Consider the following 22,923-nt stretch of genomic DNA (forward strand, 5'->3'; position numbering starts at 1 on the left):
TTACAAAACTCTAAAATAAAGTATGATTATCTCTACAAAAAGACTAGTTACAGCTATTTAAAAATGACTAAATTTCGAAATTTAAAGAAATAGTTGGCAATTGGGTCATTCCATGTCAGATCGACAAATAGTTGGAATCGATCTCTTTCGATTTGGATAAATTTTTATCAGAAGTTTTCGTTTATCATAGAACGAAGTTCTGCCAAAGGAAAAACAATAAAAAAATTTCTTTCAAAAGATATGCGAATTCAAAATTTTGTAATTTTTTCAGTTTTTCAATTTTGTTTTTGTAATATCTCGAACGCTATTGTAGATATAGGAATGGCCTTTTGTTTGTTTAAAAAGGGACACTTAGGGTTATTGAAAAAAAAAAATATTTTGGAAAAAAATTTTCAAAAATGCCAAATTTGTCAAATTTTGAATTTTTGAAAATCGTTAAAAATGACGATCGAAGTTAAAATTTTAGCTCAATTTTTTTTTGTATAATACATAGTAATCATCTTAAAAAATTCTGAAAATTTTAAAAGGGTGTTTTTTTTTTAAAAAAAAAATTTTTTTTCGTTTTTTGCAACTTCTAATTAAGGTAAAGTTATGCAGATACATAGTATTGTAATTTTGAGGATTAAAACTTGAATTCATCACGTGGAAATATTGAATAATAAATTAATTTCAACTTTTTTTTATTTTTTTGACATGATCTCAAAGTCATCCTTAACGCATAGAAAATAAATTAATTTAAAACAAAAAAGAATTTTTCCCATGTTAATTAAATGGGAAACTAAAGTAAAAAAAGCGACCCCTTAGAGTTGAGCTATAGGGCTCGTGTTTGGTGAGGATTTTTTTTATATCAAATAGAAACATTTGAGAGGGTAAGAGTTAAAAAAAAAAATATAAAGTTTTTTTGAATCACCCTAATATATATATATATAAATACTAGCTGTTACTCGCCCGCTCCACTGGGCGCTTTATAGAATTGCATTTTTAGATCTAGACTTGAAATTTAATTAGAGTATTGTTTTGACTTGCACAGATTCCGAATTATATCGAATTGGCATGTACCTTTTATTCATGTAATTATTCTAGCTAATATTCATTGTAACTTTCAATGTGCAATCATTATAAAATATCCATATCTTTCTTACAAAAATTAATAATAATTGATATGAAAAAAAAAATTCGTAATGAGCATTGAAAGTTTCAGTTAAAAAAATTGCAGGTCTCATAAGTGAAGAAACCTGTCTAGTATATAAACATAATCAATAGAATTAAAAAATTTATCTTAAACAAATGACAATCGAATAGAATAAGTTTAGTTACAATAAAAATTCATTATTTTTAAGTCAAAAAAATAAAGGTTCCTGATAAATAATCATCACCATATACTAAAACCTTCTCCGAAACACGTTGCATCTTATGGTATAAGTATTATTCCGATCGGTTCAGCAGTTTTTGCAGTATAACCGGACAAAAAAAACCGGCTCTCCATTTATTAGTATAGATATATATATATATACATACATATATAAACTTTTGGACCATATGTATTTTCTGAATCAGCTCGACGAACTGAGTCAGAAAATAGCAAAATTTTTGAAAGTTCCGCCATGAAGACAAATGCAATAGTTAGATTTTTATGAAATCTACTAGAAATACTTTAGACGTGGGTCCTTCCGTACAGTACTTAGCAAACACGATAAACTAAGAAAAACAGGATCGATTGACCTGATTATTTTTTATTAGCTTCGCGTTATTGATACAAAAGCTCCTTTTGAAAGACACTATCGAAATTATTTCCGTTTAATTAATACCTGTAGAAATTCGCAATAGGCCTCGAACATGTGTGTAACTTTTTATTATTTGACATGGCGTGACAACGACGTATTGTACAGACAACAGTAACATTTACAAAGCGAAAAGGACGAACAAGACTATATATTTTGACCTTAGAAACACGATATTTAATAAACTGGTGAGATCGATTTTCAATGCCTAAGCGGATAAGCCCACGAAGAAATCTTTCCAAGCATATATGAGCCTTTTGAATTTATCTTATGAAAAATCCTTTAAAAATTTAAATTCAATTTATAACTCTCAATACAATTTTATCTAAAGCTAGAAATTACATTTTTTTTCTACATAATAAAAGTAAATTATTTTTAATTTTTAATAAATTAATTAATTCGCCAGATTTATTAAATTTTAATGTTTTTCAATAATTAAAAAGAAAATGCGGTAAATATTTGAAATGTGTTGGCGCAATTCCGCAGTGCAATTTAGCAGTAATTCCCGCAAGCGCTAATACTAATACTAATCTTCTCTTCTATTGTTATCTGGTTTTGGATGTTGATTACTTAAGTTTCGCATCTAATGTAAAGTTCTTCTCATTTCATGGCGTCTTACACTTAATACATTTCCTCTACTACTTTCCATAGTACCACTCTAATTCTTATTAGTCTAATTCCACGCCAATTATTATTATTGTAATTATAATTACATCAACCGCATCTACAGTTTGTTATCATCATTATCATTATCTTTATCTCATCTCGTAAATCACCTTAATACAGTCGCATAAAATTTAGGTAAAAAATTCACTTTTTTTTACAAAATATCCGTAATTATTTCTTTTTTATAAATTTAGGTCAAGATAAAAACTTGGAGAGTGCCATTATACATCTCGCACGGGAATTCGATTACTCAACTCACCTAAAAAAATATTTTTATTACAATTAATGTTTCCTACAATGTGTACATTAAAATAACTTGAAAAAAATTGTCTCATTTTTTTAAAAAGATTTTTTTTTTCTGTGCTATAAAAATTATGACTAAGATTTATTGCCTTCGGATGATTCCGGTCATCATTTTTGCCTTGACGTTTTTAATATGTCTGACATAAACTCGGCTACTCCACTTAATAGTCCTCGGAAAAACTTACAAATGAAAAGTAGAATAATAAATTAATTAATTATTTCAATATAAATAAAAGTATTAATTAAAAAAAAAAAAAATGAAAATGATTTTGTAAAATATAAAAGACACAATGAGCATTAAAATTAACTCCCGAGGGAGTTTATATTAAATATGAAATGCCGCATTATTAAATAAAGTGTATAACAAAATTAGTTGGATAAGTAAAAATTAATTAATGCAACATCTACATTCTGCATACGCGAGTAATTCAATAAAAGTATCAAAAGCCCTGCTTTTAACAGTTGTTCTCAATATTATTATTATTATAACACGTAACAAGACATAAACTTTTATGAACATGTAATTAAATGCAGCACTTTAATTATTATTTATGCAAAATCATGCCAGCTAATTTTACATCATACTTTGTTTTTATCGCTACAGAGTATTAATTAAAAAAAAATTTTTTTTAATCAAAATTATTCCTACCGAAAAAAGAAAAAATTTGGAGATTTATCATAAAAGTTGGATCGGCGTGATGTCAATATTTATTACCAAAAGTAATGTAATTAATCGCAAGTAGATTAAATGTAAGGATAAACATATATGAAACATTTGACATGGCAACGGTGTAATTAATAGAGCGACATATCTCAACTAATATTAGCGACACACAAAACACCGACGGAAGTCTATATTTGCTCGGCGTCATCGATTTGTGGTAAAGAGCTCCTATCCAGCTTATTTCGTCTCGACTTTCCGCGCTAACCGTTATATTTTTGAATAAATCCGTTATTAACTAACAAGAAGTTCACTGAAACGTGTTTAATACTTAACGTGCCTTTAGGATATGGCTGCAATTAAAACTATTTTAAAGTTTCAATCTCTGCCGGTTCTGGGATAAGCAGTGGAGGTGGTTCGTATTTTATATGCATTCGTACTGTATTATAGTTATTTATGCTTTCAGTTAATTATTCAGATTCCATTTTACAGACGATAGAATTCATCAAGTTTCCCGGGAGTTTTTAATTGACACCGTAGAGGGGGCGTCAATTAATGCCAACCAGTCTATCATTTATGGTTTTTATAATTCGCCTTTTTATTTATTCATTGGTCGATTTATTGGCCTTTTTCGAGTCACTTGTTTTAATTTATCAATTCTTTATTTGATTATTTTTGAAAGGTCATTTTTAATAATTCAAAAGAGTATTTGAAATAAATTTTTTTAATTAATTAGGAGACGATACCCAGCCAGGATTCGAATCCGGATCTCTTAATTATATGGTAAGCGCTTAACCATTTAAGCTGCCGAGACTCACAATTACATAATTTCTAACTTAATTTTAATTTTTCTTATAATTGCATGACTCATGATGCGAAGCATCAGAGAGTGCTTTACGATCGAAAAATTTTTAACTACCCGCTAAGAATATCGAAGATTTTCAAAAATCGGGAAGTTATTGGTTTTACCCCGTTTTTCGAAAATCGAGTTTTCATCAGATTTTGACGTTTTGAGGTCCTAAGAAGCTTCCCTGAATGTTTTCGCGATTGTGTGTGTGTGTGTGTGTGTGTGTGTGTGTGTGTGTGTGTGTGTGTGTAACTCTTTTATAAATTTTGAACAGCTTGACCGATTTCATCGTGGTTGTCGCCATTCGAAAGGGTTTGACCAAACTTAGATTTCGAATACACTTTGGACCGATTCGGACCAATATATTTTGAGATATCTCAAAAAAACTACAAAAAAAAATTGTATGAAATGTGGTTTTTTTGGAATTACTTTTAAATGGCTTTACCGATCAATTTCAAAATTTAATCAGCTCTTAAGATAAAAAAAAAACCACGTTGATCACCGCAAGCCCGGTCAAAATCGGTTGATTCGTTCGTGAGATCGTTGTCGAAAGAAAACCGAAAAAAGTGTTTTTTCGGAATTACTTCGAAACTCCTGGCTCGATCGATCTAAATTTGAAGATTCTTCAAGGGGCTTTAAAAACTGCGTTGAATGCCACCAACCGCGTGAAAATCGGTTCATTCATTCAAAAGTTATTGCCGTTTGAAAATTCAAAAAATTGTGTTTTATTAAACTGCTATTAGAGTTTTGAGCTCGAAGAGCTCAAAATGACACAAAATAGTATATTACGACCCAAGGCCAGAAAGTTGGATTTCCTGGCGTATGGGATATGATATCATATCACATACGTCAGGGCATCCAACATTCTGGTCGTGGGTTATATACTATTTTTCTTGCTCTCCAGCCGAAAGTACGCAACCCCGGGGAAGGGGTTTTGCTGGTCGGGGCGGGCATGATAAAAAAGTAAAAATTAATAAATAAAAAAAAAAATAAGTTATTTTAAAGTTTACTAACAAATGCTCTGATTAAGAGAGATAACATGCACAGAACTCGTCACAAATATTTAATCTTGATTTAATAACAAAATTAATTTTTTTAAGTTGATTAAAAATTAGTTTTTAATTAGACGGCTAAGAAAGATTGAAATTACATTATTAGAAGCTTGTAGAGTACATGGATTGTTTTATAAACATTGCTTTACTAGCTGTCAAAATATAAAAGAAAACAAATAAAATTTACAAAACTTTTATATTATTTTCTAAAATTTTTACATAAATTATTTATGCTGTATTATTATTAAATAGTTCATTAACAATAAGCAAGAAAGCAATCTTGATTCAAGAAACTTTTTTTCTTCAAAACTTGAACTCTTGAAACTAGATATAGATATATTTCTTTCAAGAATTTTTGTCTCTTGGTTCAAGATAGGCGATAACATTGATTCAAGATGTTACCGACTTGTGTTAAGAATGGCTTTTTTTTGAGTCATTAATTAATTTACTTATTTCCAAGAAATAATTTTTTTTGGTATAACAATTAAAGACTATTTAGTTTTTGAAATATACTTTGATGAATTATTTTAAGTTTTTTAAACGATAATGTTATTTTGATTAAATGTATCGATTGAAGATAATATAGCTCTTAAGCCAAGAAAATCTAAATCAAGACAAAAAATTCTTAAAGCAAAATAATCATTTGTCTTCCAAAATGAATTCTTAGATCAAGAAAATATCTCTTGAGTCAACATAAATTTTCTATCAGTACATCAACTTTTTAATAAAAGATTAATAATACTATTCGCCAATTTTACCGTATTTACAAAATAATAATAATAATAATAATAATAATCCAAATTTGATGTTTTTTAATTTTATATCAATATTCTGTCTTAAATATCAAGGATATAAAAATTAGGAAAACTTCTCGCTAACTCTATACCTAAGCGCTCAACATTTCACTTATTGTGTTTTTGAGTTCTTCGAGATCAAAAATATTATTTTTGGTGTGTTTTGATCTCAAAGTGATAACTATTCTATGCTCTTCGAGTTCAAAAGTCTGACAGAAGTTTAATAAAATACTATTTTTTTAATTTTTAAACCGTAATAACTTTTGAATTAATCAACCGATTTTTTCGCGGTTCACAGTATTCAACGCAGTTTTTTGAGCTCTTAAAGAAATCCTAGAACGCGAACTGGTCAGACCAAAAATTTCATAGAAATTCTGAAAAAAACATTTTTTTCGACAACGATATCTCACGAACAAATCAACCGATTTTGACCAGACCGGTGGCGATCGACGTGATTTTTTGAAATTAAGAGCTGATTAGTTTTTGAAACCGATCGGTCAAGCCGTTTAGAAGACATTTCAAAAAAACGAATTTTTGGAAATTTTATTTTTGAGATTTCTCAAAATTTATTGACTCGAATTATTTGAATTAGTATCAAAAATCTAAGGGCAATAAAACTCTTTGGAACGCCGCTTTTTTTGATTGAATCGGATAAGCCGTTCAAAAGTTACGAAAGATTTAAATACATACACATACAAACATACATACAGACACGGTGACATCATCACGGGAATAGTCAGGAAAGCTTTCTAGGACCTTAAAACGTTGAGATCTGATGAAATTCGATTTTCGAAAAACGGGGTAAAACCAAAAATTTTTAATTTTCTTAGCGGGAAGTTAAAAAAATTGACAAAAACCTACAAAAAAGGTTTCTTTTAATTTTTTCATATTTTTAATATTTCTCCCAAAATAATAATACATTTGAATTATTATTATTTTATAGAATTAATATGAATGTAACGTAATGAATATAATATTGATACGAATCAAAAATCACAAACTGAATACAAGATACAGAGAAATGTTTGTACGCCTAGGTCTACTTAGAAATTTAATAATAAAGCGGATGTCTTTGATAGCACAATGCACAGTATACAATGTACAATATACAATACAGAACATACTATAAGCGTAGATAGATACAAACACAGTGCCCTGACTCAATAAACTTATTACTCACAGTAACTATGACAAAATATAATATTAATATCCGTTGATATAGGTTCATTATCATTAAAATAATTATTTGTAGCATTAAATACAACAACTTTGCTCAACAGTCTACTTCGCATATTATCTATTATCCTGCCTTATAGATATATGTGATATATATTACTCGATTATCATTATCATTCCAACATAGAACTATTCCGGGAATTATATATACACGTATATCTGATTGCGGCTTACGGCCTTCATGAAATTGATTAGCCACATGAAAAAGCATAGGTCACTTAATTATCTTTTTACTTTTGCCTATCACACATAACTTTTGCATAAATGCTAATGTTATATATGTCTTCTGTCTACCCACTTACAATTAAATTACTGTCGTTCTAAAAAATCTTTTCTTCATACGAAAATTGTCCTACAAAAGAAAAGAAAAATGTCTCTACAAAGAGAATAATCTGAATACTTTGGAGTTTGAAATTTCCTGTCCTAAAATATGACAAATAGAGAAAGCTCTTTTGTACTTTTACGACAAACATAAAATTACCACCTCTAAAATGCTTATTAAGGAGCGTAACAAGTAACAAGGGATTTTTTTACTGCTTACAAAATGATTTCAAGTGTCAAAAAATTTCTGTTAAATTCTAACCAAGAACTAGCCTTATAAATATTTATAAATTTTTTCGAACAATAACAATATTATTTATGCCAGATAATAATATAAACGATAAAATCAGAGAACAAAAAAATTTATAGTATAAATCCGAAAGATCATCTCGCTTGTTCTATGAGAAAAGTTTTCAATGAAAAAGAATCTCGTGAAGCTTTTCTATCTTGAACAAACTTTGAGTAATCATTTAAACTGTCAGCCAATCAAAGTTACAATTAGTTGATACATTTTTTACCAAGAAAATTTCATTTTTTCTTTTTACACACCTTGCAGTTAAATTTTATTAAACACTAGCTGACCCGGTGAACTTCGTATCACCTACAATATATTTTAAAACACCTTCCGAACAGCGATTATCAATCTAAACTCTAATCTACTTCGATAAAGAATAAATACTGGCTGCATGAAGCGCGGTTAGAATTTTGTCAAGTAATTAAATGAAACTCGCTTCTCATTATCGCCTGAAAATCAAGATCCTAAAAAATGAACACTGAATTTATGAAATTTTTTTTTTGTCCATACATACAGAAGATAGACGTTTAACAATTTTAGATCTGTTGATTTCCTTAGCTAAACTTTCGGGTTTTTCAAAAATTTTTTTCTTTCGAAAACATCCCTGAACTATAGCGAGATTAACGCACAGCTATTCATTTTTATCTATATATATAGATAGACTTATATAGGTGACAAATGAAATACTGCTGTGAAGCAGGAAACAATTGATGTTACTTGATATTTTTGATTTCTTAATATTTAGGATTTTTTTTTTCAACTTTTTATTTTTTTTTTCTAACCATCCTCTAACTATACCTGATGACGTACAAAATAAAAAAAAAAATTATCAAAATCGGTCCAGTCGTTTTTGAGTTTTAGCGAGACTAACGCACAGCTATTCATTTTTATACATGGGGTATTCCATGCCAAAGCGACCACATTTGAACTTTACCCCTTTAGATTTAGCTGAAACTTTATCATTCTTTTCTACCTTTTGAAAAACATTTTTGAGAATTTTTTAAAATTTATTTGTTCAACCCAAGAAAGGTTATGAATTTTTCAAAAAAATGGCTTTTTTGAGCTAGAAGAGCTCAAAAGCATATAAAACCTATCTCTTTGAGCTCGGAGAGCTCAAAACAACACATAAATTGTATTTTTGAGCTCAGAGAGCTCAAAAACGGCATAATTTCGATTTTAAGCGTCCAGATATGGAATTAGTGGGAAGTTGCACGGATGGCCTTCAGGGTCAACCGTTTTCCTAATTTTTTTTTAAATCATCCCTTAACTATAGCGAACAAAACAAAAAAAATTTTTTCAATTGGTCCACCCGTTTTTGAGTTTTGGCGAGACTAACGCACAGCAATTTATTTTTATATTTTTTTATTATTCGATGATGATTGATGATAATGATTTTTTTAGCTAAACTGTTGGGTTTTCCAAAAAAATTTTTTTTCTGAATCATCTCTGAACTACAGCAAACAAAACAAAAAAAACAATTTTGAAAATCGGTCCAGCCGTTTTTGAGTTTTAGCGAGTCTAACGCACAGCAATTTATTTTTATATATATAGATAAAACCAGAATTTCTATTAAAATTTATCGATTAGATATAACTTTTTTAATTGATCTCGGGACGAGGAAAAAATATTCCACTCGGTATCACTGCTTGCAGTAAACCTCCGGCTGTTGAATTACTTTTTCATTCTCATGCGATAAAACCTTATCAATAATTTTTTACACGAACAGACAGAATAAAAGAGAACACTAAGGCCATTCATATTTTAAATCCTTTCTTAATCATTACTGACTTTCGTTTTAAAATGAACCGATTCTGCGGAAATTTTTTCCAAAGATAATATCATTTTGGTAATAAATTTTGGTTATTATCAAACTTCTCAAAGTCGGAATTTTGAACTTCCACCGAAGTTATGTAAAGTTTGTGTCGCTGAAATTCAAGTACTTCGACTGCATAAACTTAGATTATATTATATTATATCAGAGATGAATGTGCTTGATCAATACTAATAAATAACTTAAGTTTATTTGGGCAGAAACTGATCAATACATAGGAAAACATGAAATTTCTCTTAAATCAAACACAAGTATGCAAATAAATTTTATTTCTAAAAGTACTTCTGTTTACTTTAACCAAACATTCTTTATACGAAAAAAAAATATATATGTTTAATAAATATGAAAACATATCGAAGTTTCCAAATTGGCATACTTCACATTTTTTAGGAGGTTTTTTCATAGTTTTATATAGCAATTGTTTGAATATTATTTGGACAACCTCAATAAAAATATAATATATATATATATATATATATATATATATATATATATATATATATATATATATATATATATATATATATATATATGTATATATAGAAGATAAGAGACCCTATTAGTGGCACCTTTAACCCCTATTAGTGGCACTTTTTCTTTCAATGAAAAAATGTTCTACTTGAAATAAAAATTGAAAATTTTTTTGATCTAAAGCTCTTAAAGATTAGAAATTATATATTTATTATTGAAATTAATGATTTCATTAATTCAATAAGTACCAAAATCAAAGAAAGTGTCAGTAATGGGGATCCCGCCACTAATGGGGTCTTTTACCTTAGTAGATATTGAATTTTAGACAAAAAAAATTTTTTAATTCACTTTTTGTGTAAGTGAAAATTTTCTGAAATTGAGCTAGATAATTTGCTAATCAAAACTTCAATTTAAAATATGTATCTATTTTCGTTGAAAACATGTTGATGAATAATTTTTCATATATATTGGATATATCCGTTCTGATAAAAAAAAAAATTATTTTTATCAAAAGCGAACTAAAATTGGCAATTTAATATTTCCAATAATTAATTTTTACTTCTTTCCAATTTTTTCACAAATAAAAAATAATATTTTGTTTTATAAAAGACAAAAATAAAATATCAAAAACTTACCATGACTGAACTGATTATTGCTAGCAATAACTCTCTCAGCATTTTTCCTTGCAATGTAAAACCACTCACTGCTGTTGCTCAAATACTTGTACTCAATGGCCAAATCCTTGACAAGCACGCCGTCGTGATCAGGGAGTCTGTGTGCAAAGGGACAATAGAGCCAGTGGTCCTTGTACTGCATCTTGTCGTAGCAGTTCCCGGCCGCAAATATGTCCTCATCAAATTCCACCATCGACAAGACACTCGCGTGGAGCAAATACTCCGAGGACAGCATCACTTCAGGCGCATACTTCCACAACCGAGTCAGCATATTTGCCCGATTCACCGCAAAATTCGCCTCCAGCCTGAACCTTTCCTGGGCGTACTGATCGACGACGCCCTCGCCGAGGTTCAGGTCAGTCCCCGCAGTACAGTTCTCCCCGAGAAGATGCTGGTTCTCGATGATCCTCAAGAACCGCGTGACAATATCGTCTTGGACAGCAGGTTTGTCTTTCTTCACCAGCTCCTCCAAATTTTCCCTCTCCTTTTCCGAGTCATTGAAATTCTTCTCCAGTTCTTCGTAGACGTAGTCGGTGTCCACGCGCTCGACATATTCGTCTCCCCTGAGATCCGTCGGGTGGTGAACCAAGACTCCGTACACATCATGAACCCTCGTACTGCTCTCGTGAACCAATTCCTCGTCCTTCTCGCTTTTCCTCGAAATTTCAACAAAATGCGGCTTTGAATTTCTATCAAGGTTCCTCCCCAATTCGGTGCGCCTTACTTCGTGGTCGTTGTCTCCACTTAAAAACTTGCTGAAGTTACTCACCCTGAAATCGTCGACGTCCACATAGAGGGTGTCATTCGGGCCGACCAGTTTTGAGTAAATCGGCTCGACGTTTTCGTAATTATATCCATCGCTCTTGAACAAATTAACATCAACATACCCCTTCAATTGATCGAGGGCGACCGAGGAGAAAGTGCTCTTGATTTCAGGCTCTTCGATTTTCCTGGGCCTGCCCAAGTGCCCGCGCGACCTTCCATGTCTTATCTGGGGCTTCTCGACACCGGCTTTCGTAAAGTGTCCTTCATCAGCGGCTTCCACCTTGACTAGCTTCCCCTTGTCGACTTTGTCCAGCTGGTATTCTTCAGGACCAGGCTTTTTGTTGTACTCGTAAAACTCTTTATTTTTCGCCAGAGACCAGAAGGGACCAGACGAGGGAATCTTTGGGTCGTGCTGGATCAAACGCCGATCGATGAAGAGCGGTCGGTGCGTCTGCTGATGACGAAGTATCTCTCGAGGCTTCTCGATTCCTGGCGAAGACAGCGTCAGGACACTCGATACGGTTATTGTGATAGATAGATGTATTTTAATTATAACACCCCAGATCTTCATTGTTTTTTCTTGGAGATAGTGCTGGTACCTGCCGGAGATTTTCCTTCGAGCTCACAATCGGTCATTATTCATTATCAATCATCATTAAATGATATCTAATGACAATGATTTTTCGTTATCATTCTCTGCTATTTTTATCGATATCAGTATTAATATTCAAGGTCAGGCATGACCTTGAATAAGCTTGAGAGGTACCAGGTGGTAGATTCATTTCATTCCTTTGCCACTTGTCTGTTCAGTATATATTTACACATTCGTGCTCTAAATATATTCATGAACAAACTATTACACTCGCTGGTACTCGTGTCAAATTAAATTCCTCTAGCTGCCGAGGGACCACAAATCACCGTGACTAATGTTCCACTTTAAATTATTTACACTCGATTTTCCTGATCGATAATAATAATAATTGTTATTAATTAGAGTAATTTTACATCATTTTTCAAGTGGTTGCGTGGCTGGTGGCTAGTAAAAGCAAAGCATAATTTTAAATTACAAATTTGAGTGGGTACGAGGAAAAGATCGGTTTATTTTCGGGCTGAGCAGTCGGATCCGAGCTCTCAGAAGGTTCGCACGCGGCGCCAGACTGAAGGGATGAATACAACCACCCTCGGTGGCGGATCCCACGGCAAGAACTGTCCAGAGCGCAGGTCGAGAAACTATTACCGGTATGTTTTATTTGGACTAACAGCTGCCTGTTTTTACGTGCGATGCAAACACATTGTTTTATCACTGCTCGTCTTTACTTTATTTATTATTATTACAAGTATTTCTCTTAATATCATTGTTGTTATTGTAAGCACCTGCTGATAATAGTCGTCAAATTTTTATTTCTGGAGTACGTGGAATTTTTTTTAAAAGGTTTTTTTTTTTAGTTTGTCTCGTAAAAATGGATTATTCTTTGAATTTAGAATTTTTAAATTATTTATTGACTTTTTACTGTCACTTTTCTTACAGTAGAAATATAATTGAAGTTTTTAATAATTAATTTATGTTTAAAAGAAATATTTTTACTTGTCATTTTAATCTGCTTCTGGAAAAAAACTCTTAATGGATAACTAAATATTTAAGTATATTGATATAAAGCAAAGGTAAGTAGTAAAATTATTAATATATTAATAATACGTTACTAATGTTAAAAGGGCGTGTCTTAAATTAGAGGCTCTTTAGGATCTGCAGAACTAAAAAAAAATTTTTTTTTACTCAAATCACTTCAGCAATATTAGAAATACAAAAATTTTCTGAAAATTTGAGAATTAAAAATTTTGTAAATTTTTCAAGCAAAAAGTTTTGTCAATTTTTTAAACAAAAAGTTATAAAATAAAATTTTTTTTTATAAACTCCTTTTTGGTAAAATTTTTTTTTTCCATTATCCAAATTTTAAAATTTATCAAAAAAACAAAAATTTTTTTATCCATCCTTTGGCATTATAATAATGTAATCTATTTCTCAAAGTAATCCGTTATTGAATAATTAAAATTATTTTCACTGTGGTAAGCTTTCAACATCCAAGGCATTATTAAATAATATCAAATATTAACCATAATTTATAATGTACATATTTAATGAAAATATTTATAAAAGATAATATTAGTTAACTAAGCTTTATGGGCTCTCTCATTCAATACCACACTGATAGAAGGATTTATTTATAGTTAAAAATATTTGTTAATATTTAACAAATCATTTATTAGAGACCACTTTTTAGTATATATACTCGATTTTTACTTGTATACCGTTTCTTTGGTTTTTACAAGGCTGAGTAGATGGTAACTGTCGCATTCAGCGAGTGCGCCACCATCCTGTCTTTATACTGTCCTGTTTTTATACTACGTTTGGACCCCAGCACATCCCTTTTCACTCCTGTATTTCACTGCCATAATCAACCTTATTTTTTTCGCACATTTATTCTCAACTTTTTATTATTACTGCGGCTGTGGACCGACTTGTGCTTTCTGTACTGTATTTACCCTATTCCTCACCCCTTTCTATCGGTTGTTGGAATAGTGGCGATGGGGAAACCACAGAGAAAACCCATGCCAGTACAGTTCGGCTACCGGAGCGACCCCCGACGGTTGGTGTTGGAACTATTCGAACAACCGTCGGGGCCCGAACCCTCGCCGCTCGGCTATCATGCCACGTCACTTTTTAGTATTAAACAAGCATTTCTTAGGGCCAGTTTATCAATCCGAAATAAAATTTCATCCGAGGTAAAAGTACTGCCAATATAATAATAAAAATAAATAATTCAGCACAGTGATATTGCGTACGAGTAGTTCTCCCTGAATTCAGTCACTTATTTTTAATTAAAATAAATAAACATTAGCCGCATGTCACAGAAATATTAATCTCCAACTGTGACAACTTGCTGATTGTAAATAAATAAAATAAAAATTAGGAAAACGGATGATCCTGAAGGCCATCCCTGCAACTTGCCGCTAATTCTTAGACATATCTAAGCGCTTGAAATTGCACTTGTAACGTTATCGAGCTCTTCGAGTTCCAAATTACAAGTTATGTATTATTTTGAGCTCTCCGAGCTCAAAGCGGTCACTGTTCTATGCTTTTGAGCTTTTCGAGCTCATATCTTGCGTTTGACATATCTATTATTAATTTATAATTATGTTAATTAATTTTAAATGATTAAAATGACACAATAAGAGGGTTCCCAAGCGGCACAAAAATTTTTTTGGCAATATATTGTTGAATTTAAGTTGACAATTATTAATTTTTGACTTCTTGTTAAATAAAATTTACCAAAAAGTCAACAGTTTTTTGTGTGACGCTTGGGTTATTATTATTTTTATGATATATTTATTTTTTATTTAAATTAAATAAATGACCAAATTCATGGAGAACTAACTGAGAGCAATATCACGTCGCTAAATTATTTATTTATTTTTTTTTTTTTTTTTCATTATTAATAAAATTTTATCCCGGATTGAAAAACTGGCCCCTAGTATTTGAAAAGATTTATTAATCTATATAGATAGATATATATATATATATATATAAGGGATTTCCACGTATATAGTCACTCATCACGATATCTCTGGAACTATAAGACCTAGAGACTTGAAATTTGATAGGAATATTCCTTTCGCCGAGTAGAGGTCAGCTAAGAACGGATTTTTCGAAATTCCACCTACAAGGGGGGTTGCGGGGGCGTTCACAATGAAAAATTCGCGTTTTTAAACTATAGCTCCTATCGACTCCAAATTTAGTAGGAATCTTCTGTAAGAGATGTAGAAATAATTTATAAACAAATATTACGATATCTCTCCCCACAGAAGGTCGCGGGGGTGGGTATCAACAATGAAAATTTTTAATTTTTAAGCTATAGCTCCTACAGACTCTACATTTTGTAGGAATTTTCCGTAAGAGATGTAAAAATAATTGATGAACGAATTTTACAATATCCCACCCCACAGAGGGTTGCGGGGGTGGGTATCAACAATGAAAATTTTTAATTTTCAAACTGTAGCTCCTACAGACTCTAAATTGGGTAGGAATTTTCTATAAGAGATGTAGAAATAATATATGAACGAATTTTAAGATAATTCACCTCGCAGGAGTTTGCGGGGGTGGGTGTTAACAATTAAAATTTTAAATTTCCAAGCTATAGCTCCTATAAACTCCAAATTTATTAGAAATCTTCTATATGTGATATAAAAATGATCTAAGAACGGATTTTACAACGAATCAACTCCAATAATGATCGCAGGAGTGGGTGTTTAGAGATCATCTCAAAATGGATTTCAATGAAGTCTACTTTCGATAGGAATTGCAGAAGTGGCTGTTAAAGTCTAAAATTTTCATTTTCAAACTGTAACTTCTAAAGACTCCGAATTCGGTGAGAATCTTCGTGTATGATGTCAAGTTCAACTAAGAATGAATTTTATCAAATTCCAACCCCAAAAGGGTTCTCGGGGGCGTTAATAATGAAAAATTTCCGTTTGTAAAATATAGCTCTTATAAACACCAAATTTAGTAAGAATCTTCTATATGTGATGTAGAAATAATTTAAGAGCGGATTTTACGACGAATCACCCCTAATAAATATTGCGGGGGTGGGTGTTGACAATAAAAAATCTTAATTTCTGAAATATAGCTTCTAAAACCTGTGAATTTGATAGGAATCTTTTATTTGTCATGTAGAGATCATCTCAAAACGGATTTCAATAAATTCTACTTCTGACAGGGATTGCGGGGCTGGGTGTTAGAATTTCAAATTTCCATTTTCAAACTGTAACTTCTACAAACTCGAAATTAGGTAGGTATCTTTTATTTGTCATGAGGAGATCATTTCAAAGCGGATTCCAAAAAATGCTACTTTTGATAGGGATTGCGGGGGTGGGTGTTAAAATCTAAAATTTTAATTTCCAAATTGTAACTTCTGCAAACTCTAAATTTGATAGGAATCTTTGTGTATGATATCAAGTTCAGCTGAGAATGGATTTTCTCGAATTTTAAACCCAAAAGGGATTGCGGGGACGTTAACAATTGAAATCTCTCATTTCCAATCAATAGTTTTTATGGACTCGAAGTTTTGTTGGAATCTTTTATTTATAATGTAGAAATCATCTCGAATAGGATTTTACGAAATTCCTCCCCAACATAGAGTGACAATTGTCAAAAAAATCATATTCTTTAAAAACAGTTCCTACAGATATAAAATTTGATAGAATCTCAAGAAAAACAGGCAATTACCGGGATGGCCACCAAAGTCAACGGATTAAATATTTTGCTTTCTTAATAATTATATTTTCTTAAAACAATCGTCTCTTTGGCAGCGGCAAATAAGTCATTGTAAGGTTTTCAAAATTTAACATTACATGTAGCTATTCAGTCAACGGACTAAGAATTTTACATACATTTTATTGTTGCTGATCACATAACCGATAAATTATTCTTATTACGGGATCGCGGGAATGTAACAGATTAAAATCAATGCATGTTCTAAACACTTGAAATATAGAAAAAAAATTTGGCTACTTATTATGAGAAAATTCGTAAAAACCATGTACAAATAATTTTCTATGAATAATTGATGTCACGGAGGAACTTTTAATTAACGGCAAAATAAGTCGCACTTTAAGCTAGAAAGATTTCAACGACAATCATGAGACCTCCAATTACTTTAACTGAAACTTTCAATACTCATTTCAAATTTTTTTCTTCGTATCAAATAATATTCATTTTTAGAAGAAAGCCACAGGAATATTATAGTGATTGCACATTGAAAGTTACAATGAATTTTAGCTAGAATAATTACATGGATAAAAGATACAGGCCAATCCGATGGAATTTGGAATCTGTGCAAGTCAAAACAATACTCCAATTAAATTTCAAGTCTAGACACGAAAAATACAATTCTATAAAGTGCCCAGCGGAGCGGGCGGGTAACAGCTAGTATTTAATAAATGAATATCAGATTTATTAAATACAAATAAATCATTTTAAATACTAAGAAATATTTGTTTAATATTAAAAAGTGGTCTCTAATAAATGATTTATTAACTATAAACAAATATTTTTTAATACAAATAAATCCTTCTTTTTGCAAAAAAAAATAGACGATAATTGAAAGAAAATTTTTCCTCTGAAATAAAACGTAACTAACCATTCGGTATAGAATATGATAAATTAAAAATGTTCATTATTTGTTTTCCGACTTACCGAAGTCATATCAAGAGAAAACTTTATGTTTTAAATAATCAAATTAGATAACTTTTGATGAAGATATTGAGGAAGAAGTTAGATAAGAAAAAACTTTCAATTGCTGTAAAACGATAATTATATTTCGTCTAAATTCTCCGAGTTTTGTTTTTCGTACAAAAAATTGAAGGATAATTGTGTAAGTCAATATCTATTATTTTGAATTCCAGATCATGTTTTAAAATAATTGATAGCCACGGTTCAATTGCAAGCATAAATATGAAATATGAGCGGTAGCAATAAATGAAATAGTTTAATACCGAAACACAAAAATCCAGAGTATTTGTCGGAAAAATTTATAAACAAACAGTAATGCGGGCACCAGCATCTCCAGTACCACTTGTCAAATATCCCTTGAGGTCTGTTGTATCGTATTTAGTTGGGTTTATCTTTTGACCATAAGAGCACATTCTGGGGTACCAAGTTTGTAGCATGTCAAAGGTTTTAATATCAAAGAGTTCTTTTCGAAAGCGCACTTCATAGTTTCGTACGAACATTCTGGTTCTGATCAAACAATTGCTCTCACATATGATCACCGAATTTCTCTGGTCGACTATTTTTGTTTTATAGATCACGGGCAAAGAATTAAGCCTTCGAATATGTCTCTCCCAACTACTATTAACACGGTGTCAGCTTCTGTATCAGCAATAAATCATACGCATTGACATATCTATAATAATCCTAATTGACATATTCGAACACGAAAATCTCATTAGTTTGATTGGTTATTATATCAGCAGATTAATTGTCAATTATTTTAATGGAAATTACAGTGTTAGTTGTATTGATTATTTATTGATCTTATATAGATTTTATAAAATTTCTTCTTAATATTCTTTTTTTCATTTTTACAAGTGTCTCTTAATTATTTAATTACTTTAGATTATTTTTATTTCTCAAAGAATGTATCGAATTAATAATTCAATTTTAATCCCGCTAAGAAAATTAAAAATTTTCAAAAATCAGGAAGTTATTGGTCTTACCCCGTTTTGCGAAAATCGAATTTTCATCAGATCTCGACGTTTTAAGGTCACAGAAAGCTTCCCTGACTCTTCCCGCGATGGTGTCCGTGCGGCTGTATGTATGTAAACCTCATAACTTTTGAACGGCTCGGCCGATCGGATCGAAATAGGTGGCGATCCAAAGAGTATCATTGCCATTAAATTTTGTAAAAAACAGAGAAGAAAAATTTATTTTAATTTTTTTTTTGGGATGAAAAAAAAATTTTATTTTAATTTTTCAATTTTTCATTGTAAAAATTGAACTTTTGAGAATGATACTTAAAAATTTTCAAAAATTTGAATTATCTAAATTTGAAAATTTTCAATTATTTAAAAATTAAAAATTTTCATCGAAAACTTAGAAAATGAAATTTTTTGATTCTTTTTTGGGATGAAGAAAAAATTTTATTTTAATTTTTCAATTTTTTACTATAAAAATTTGACTTTTGAGTATAATACTTAAAAATTTTCAAAAATTTGAATTATCTAAATTTTAAAATTTTTAATTATTTAAAAATTAAAAATTTTCATCGAAAACTTAGAAAATAAAATTTTTTTGATTCTTTTTTGGGATGAAGAAATAGTATTTTTCTTACCTAGGGCAGGAAAATAAGAAATGACTCAGATTACATGTAATTGTTGACCGAGGCGAAGCCGAGGTCGACAAACATGTGATCTGAGGCTTTCTTATTTCCTGCCCGTGGTGAGAATACTATTTTTCTCCTTGACGGAGGCGGAAAGCGGCATTTTCATTTAGCGCAGCGGGCGGAAAATTGACGCTTTCCGCCCGGAGGGGAGAAAAAATTTTATTTTAATTTTTCACTATAAAAATTTGACTTTTGAGGATAATACTTAAAAGTTTTCAAAAATTTGAATTATCTAAATTTTTGAAAATTTTCAATTCAAAAATTAAAAATTCAAAATAAAAATTAAAAATTATTCAAAGATTAAAAAACTAAAAATAAGTAAAAAGTTTTATTTTATTATTATTTTAATAAATTTTTACACTCTTCAATTTATCGGAGATAAAAAAAATGTTTATGCGCTCTTCTGGGACTACAGAAAAATGATAAGTCGAGGGTCAATATTAATATTAAACTCCGAAATAACGAAACGATCGCAATAAAGTTATTTTGAAAAATTTATGGAGCTAATGAAAGCGGTAACTTTAGGGCGAAACCGTTCAATTCGGAAATTTACAGCCGTTGGGATCTTCATGTATAGTTTATGGATTGTTGACTCGGTGGGACTATCGACGAAAGTTTACTCAAGTGAAATGGTCATTAGACCCATAAATTTGATACATGTCCGAGTTATTAAAAAAATATCCTTTTTAAGTGCTCGAGCGTTAAAATTATCGAGTAAATATTGTCTTTAAGTCAAAATACACAACCTTTGCACTTACCAAGAGAATACGCTTCTCTTCGATTAATAATATTTATTTAAAATAATCTTTGACCATAATTCAGTGGAAAACTAATTAAACTTTATAAGAATAGCAATTTTTAATTGAAACATCAGTCTAAGTCCGTAAAAAAAAATTTTTTTTTTATTTTTGATAAAGAAACTTTATAAAAAATATGAATGATTTATTTTTCAGTGGATCTGAAGTTTAATTTTTTTTATCACTCAAGTTGCCGTTAATAAAAAACCTAAAAAGTCCTCTCGGGTTGGGTGGAATCAAAAAAATAAGTTTATTTAACTCTGGGGAACGCTTAAACTTTTTGAAGAGACTTAAATATAAGTTTGAATGAGTGATACGGAAGTTTTTAAGGAACAAACTCACAGTAATACTGCTTAGTTAAAATACTTGTGTTTCAACTATTAACAATTCCCTTTATTCACCGGGCAAAGTTATTACATTCAATAAGGTACAAAAAATCTCTCCCTAAAACTTTTTTTATATCAACATTTTATTTTATATTTTAAATGTGGCTGTAATAAAAATATAATTATCTTAAATAAAGATGAAATAAAATATACTATATTAGTCTTATTAATTAATATAATTTATTTGCGTCGTAAATTCACTGAAAATTTATCGACACGAATTTTGTAATGAATATAACTTTGATGGATTCAGCCCGCAGCTTAATTGTGCTCTAAGTATTGAATTTTGGAAATCCCTGTTAATACACTATGCAAACTCGGTAATCTTGTTTAATTCCAAGTTTCTAACAACGCCAGTTAAGTAAATAATCGAGTATTTAATTCAAGAACTAATATTTTACCAGCAAGCTGAACAATTGAAAAAAAAAATTAGGAAAACGGCTGACCCTGAAGACTCTAATTGCATACCTGGGCGCTTAAAATTGCATTTACGACGTTTTTGAGCTCTTCGAGCTCAAAAATACAATTTATATGTTGTTTTGAGCTCTCCGAGCTCAAAAAGATAACTTTTATATGCTTTTGAGCTCTTCAAGCTCAAAAGTTTGATAGAAGGTTGATAAAACACTATTTTTTGAGTTTTCAAACCACAATAACTTTTGAATGAATGAACCGATTTTCACGCGGTTGGCGGCATTAGACGCAGTTTTTTAAGCCTTATGAAAAATCTTTAAGTTTGAATTGATCAAACTAGAAACTTCGAAGTAATTCTGAAAAAACACTTTTTTGGGTTTTCTTTCCTGCACGATATCTCTCGAACAAATCAACCGATTTTGACCGGATTAGCGGTGATCGACGTGGTTTTTTAAGGTTAAGAGGTAATTAGTTTTTGGAGTTGATCGATAAAGCCGTTCGAAAGTTATTCCAAAAAAACCACTTTTGAAAAAATTTTGTTTTACAGTTTTTTTTAGATTTTTCGAATTCTATCGATCCGAATTGATCCAAATTGTATCCAAAATCTAAGTTTGGACAAGCCCTTTCGAATGGTGCCAACCGCGATCGAATCGGTCGAGCCATTTAAAAGTTATGAGAGGTTTACATACTTACATACTTACATACACACACACACACACACACACACACACACACACACACACACACACACACACACACACACACACACACACACACACACACATACATACAGACATAGTGACAACCTCGCGGGGATAGTTAGGGAAGCTTCCTGTGACCTTCAAACGTCGAGATCTGATGAAAACTCGATTTTGCAAAACGGGGTGAAAACAATCCCGATTTTTGAAAATCTTTGATTTTCTTAACGGGAAGTTAAAAATAGAATTTTTATTATATGCCTTTATGGCATTCGAGGTAGATCCCGCGAGTCATAAGGGCGTATGAAATTTTTTTTTTGCATTTCTGCACATTTCGGACGAAACTACGTAGATTCCCGAAAAAAAATTTTTTATATGCCCTTATGGCATCTGAAACACGATATGTCTAAATAAATTCTGAAAATTTGAAAGAGATTGCCCGACTATTTAAATAAATAATTAACTTTGAAGTTGAGCAATTTGACATTGGTCTTATGGGGTAACCTCCAAACATTGATACATTTCTGTATTTTTCTCGTAAAACTGTCGGTGAATATTTTTAAAAACTTATGTGTCACTATGCCAACCGCGTAAAAATCTGTTCATTCATTCAAAAGTTATTGCGGTTTGAAAATTCACAAAATAGTGTTCTATGAAATTTCTATTAGACTTTTGAGCTTGAAGAGCTCAAAAGCATAGAAAAGGTATCTTTTTGAGCTCGGAGAGCTTAAAACAACACACAGATTGTATTTTTGAGCTCAAAGAGCTCAAAAAAGCGGCCAGGTATTAACGGAACTAGCGGGAAGTTGCAGGGATGGCCTTTAGGGTCAACTGTTTTCCTAATTTTTTTTTTTTTCTTTAATTAGTCATATCGCCGACTTTAACTGTTGGGAGTTGTACGATGGTGTCTTTTTGGTTTGTAAAAATCTCAACCAAGCTGGTTTCTAAGACCAGCTTGGGATTCGAACCAACGCCTGGCAGTTGATTCAATGAAATT

General features: G+C 30.8%; 1 protein-coding gene and 1 long non-coding RNA gene across 3 annotated transcripts in view; one reads left to right on the forward strand and one right to left on the reverse strand.

The window, feature by feature from the left end:
• The window catches only part of LOC123259864 (probable G-protein coupled receptor CG31760), a 120,533-nt gene extending 107,665 nt beyond the window's left edge, over window positions 1-12,868 (reverse strand). For both annotated transcript variants that reach the window (XM_044720636.1, XM_044720635.1), the window contains exon 1: window positions 10,894-12,868. In XM_044720636.1, the coding sequence (XP_044576571.1) occupies window positions 10,894-12,268 (1,375 nt within the window). In that variant the 5' untranslated portion in view covers window positions 12,269-12,868. The remainder of the gene's footprint in view (window positions 1-10,893) is intronic.
• Window positions 7,340-10,432, forward strand: LOC123259869. The gene is made up of 3 exons (XR_006508332.1): window positions 7,340-7,352; window positions 7,707-7,712; window positions 10,331-10,432. It is a non-coding gene; the product is annotated as an uncharacterized LOC123259869 (long non-coding RNA).
• Window positions 12,869-22,923: the final 10,055 nt, after the last annotated feature.

The sequence above is a fragment of the Cotesia glomerata genome, linkage group LG2, assembly GCF_020080835.1.
Source record: "Cotesia glomerata isolate CgM1 linkage group LG2, MPM_Cglom_v2.3, whole genome shotgun sequence".
In the NCBI taxonomy this organism is placed as follows: domain Eukaryota; kingdom Metazoa; phylum Arthropoda; class Insecta; order Hymenoptera; family Braconidae; genus Cotesia; species Cotesia glomerata.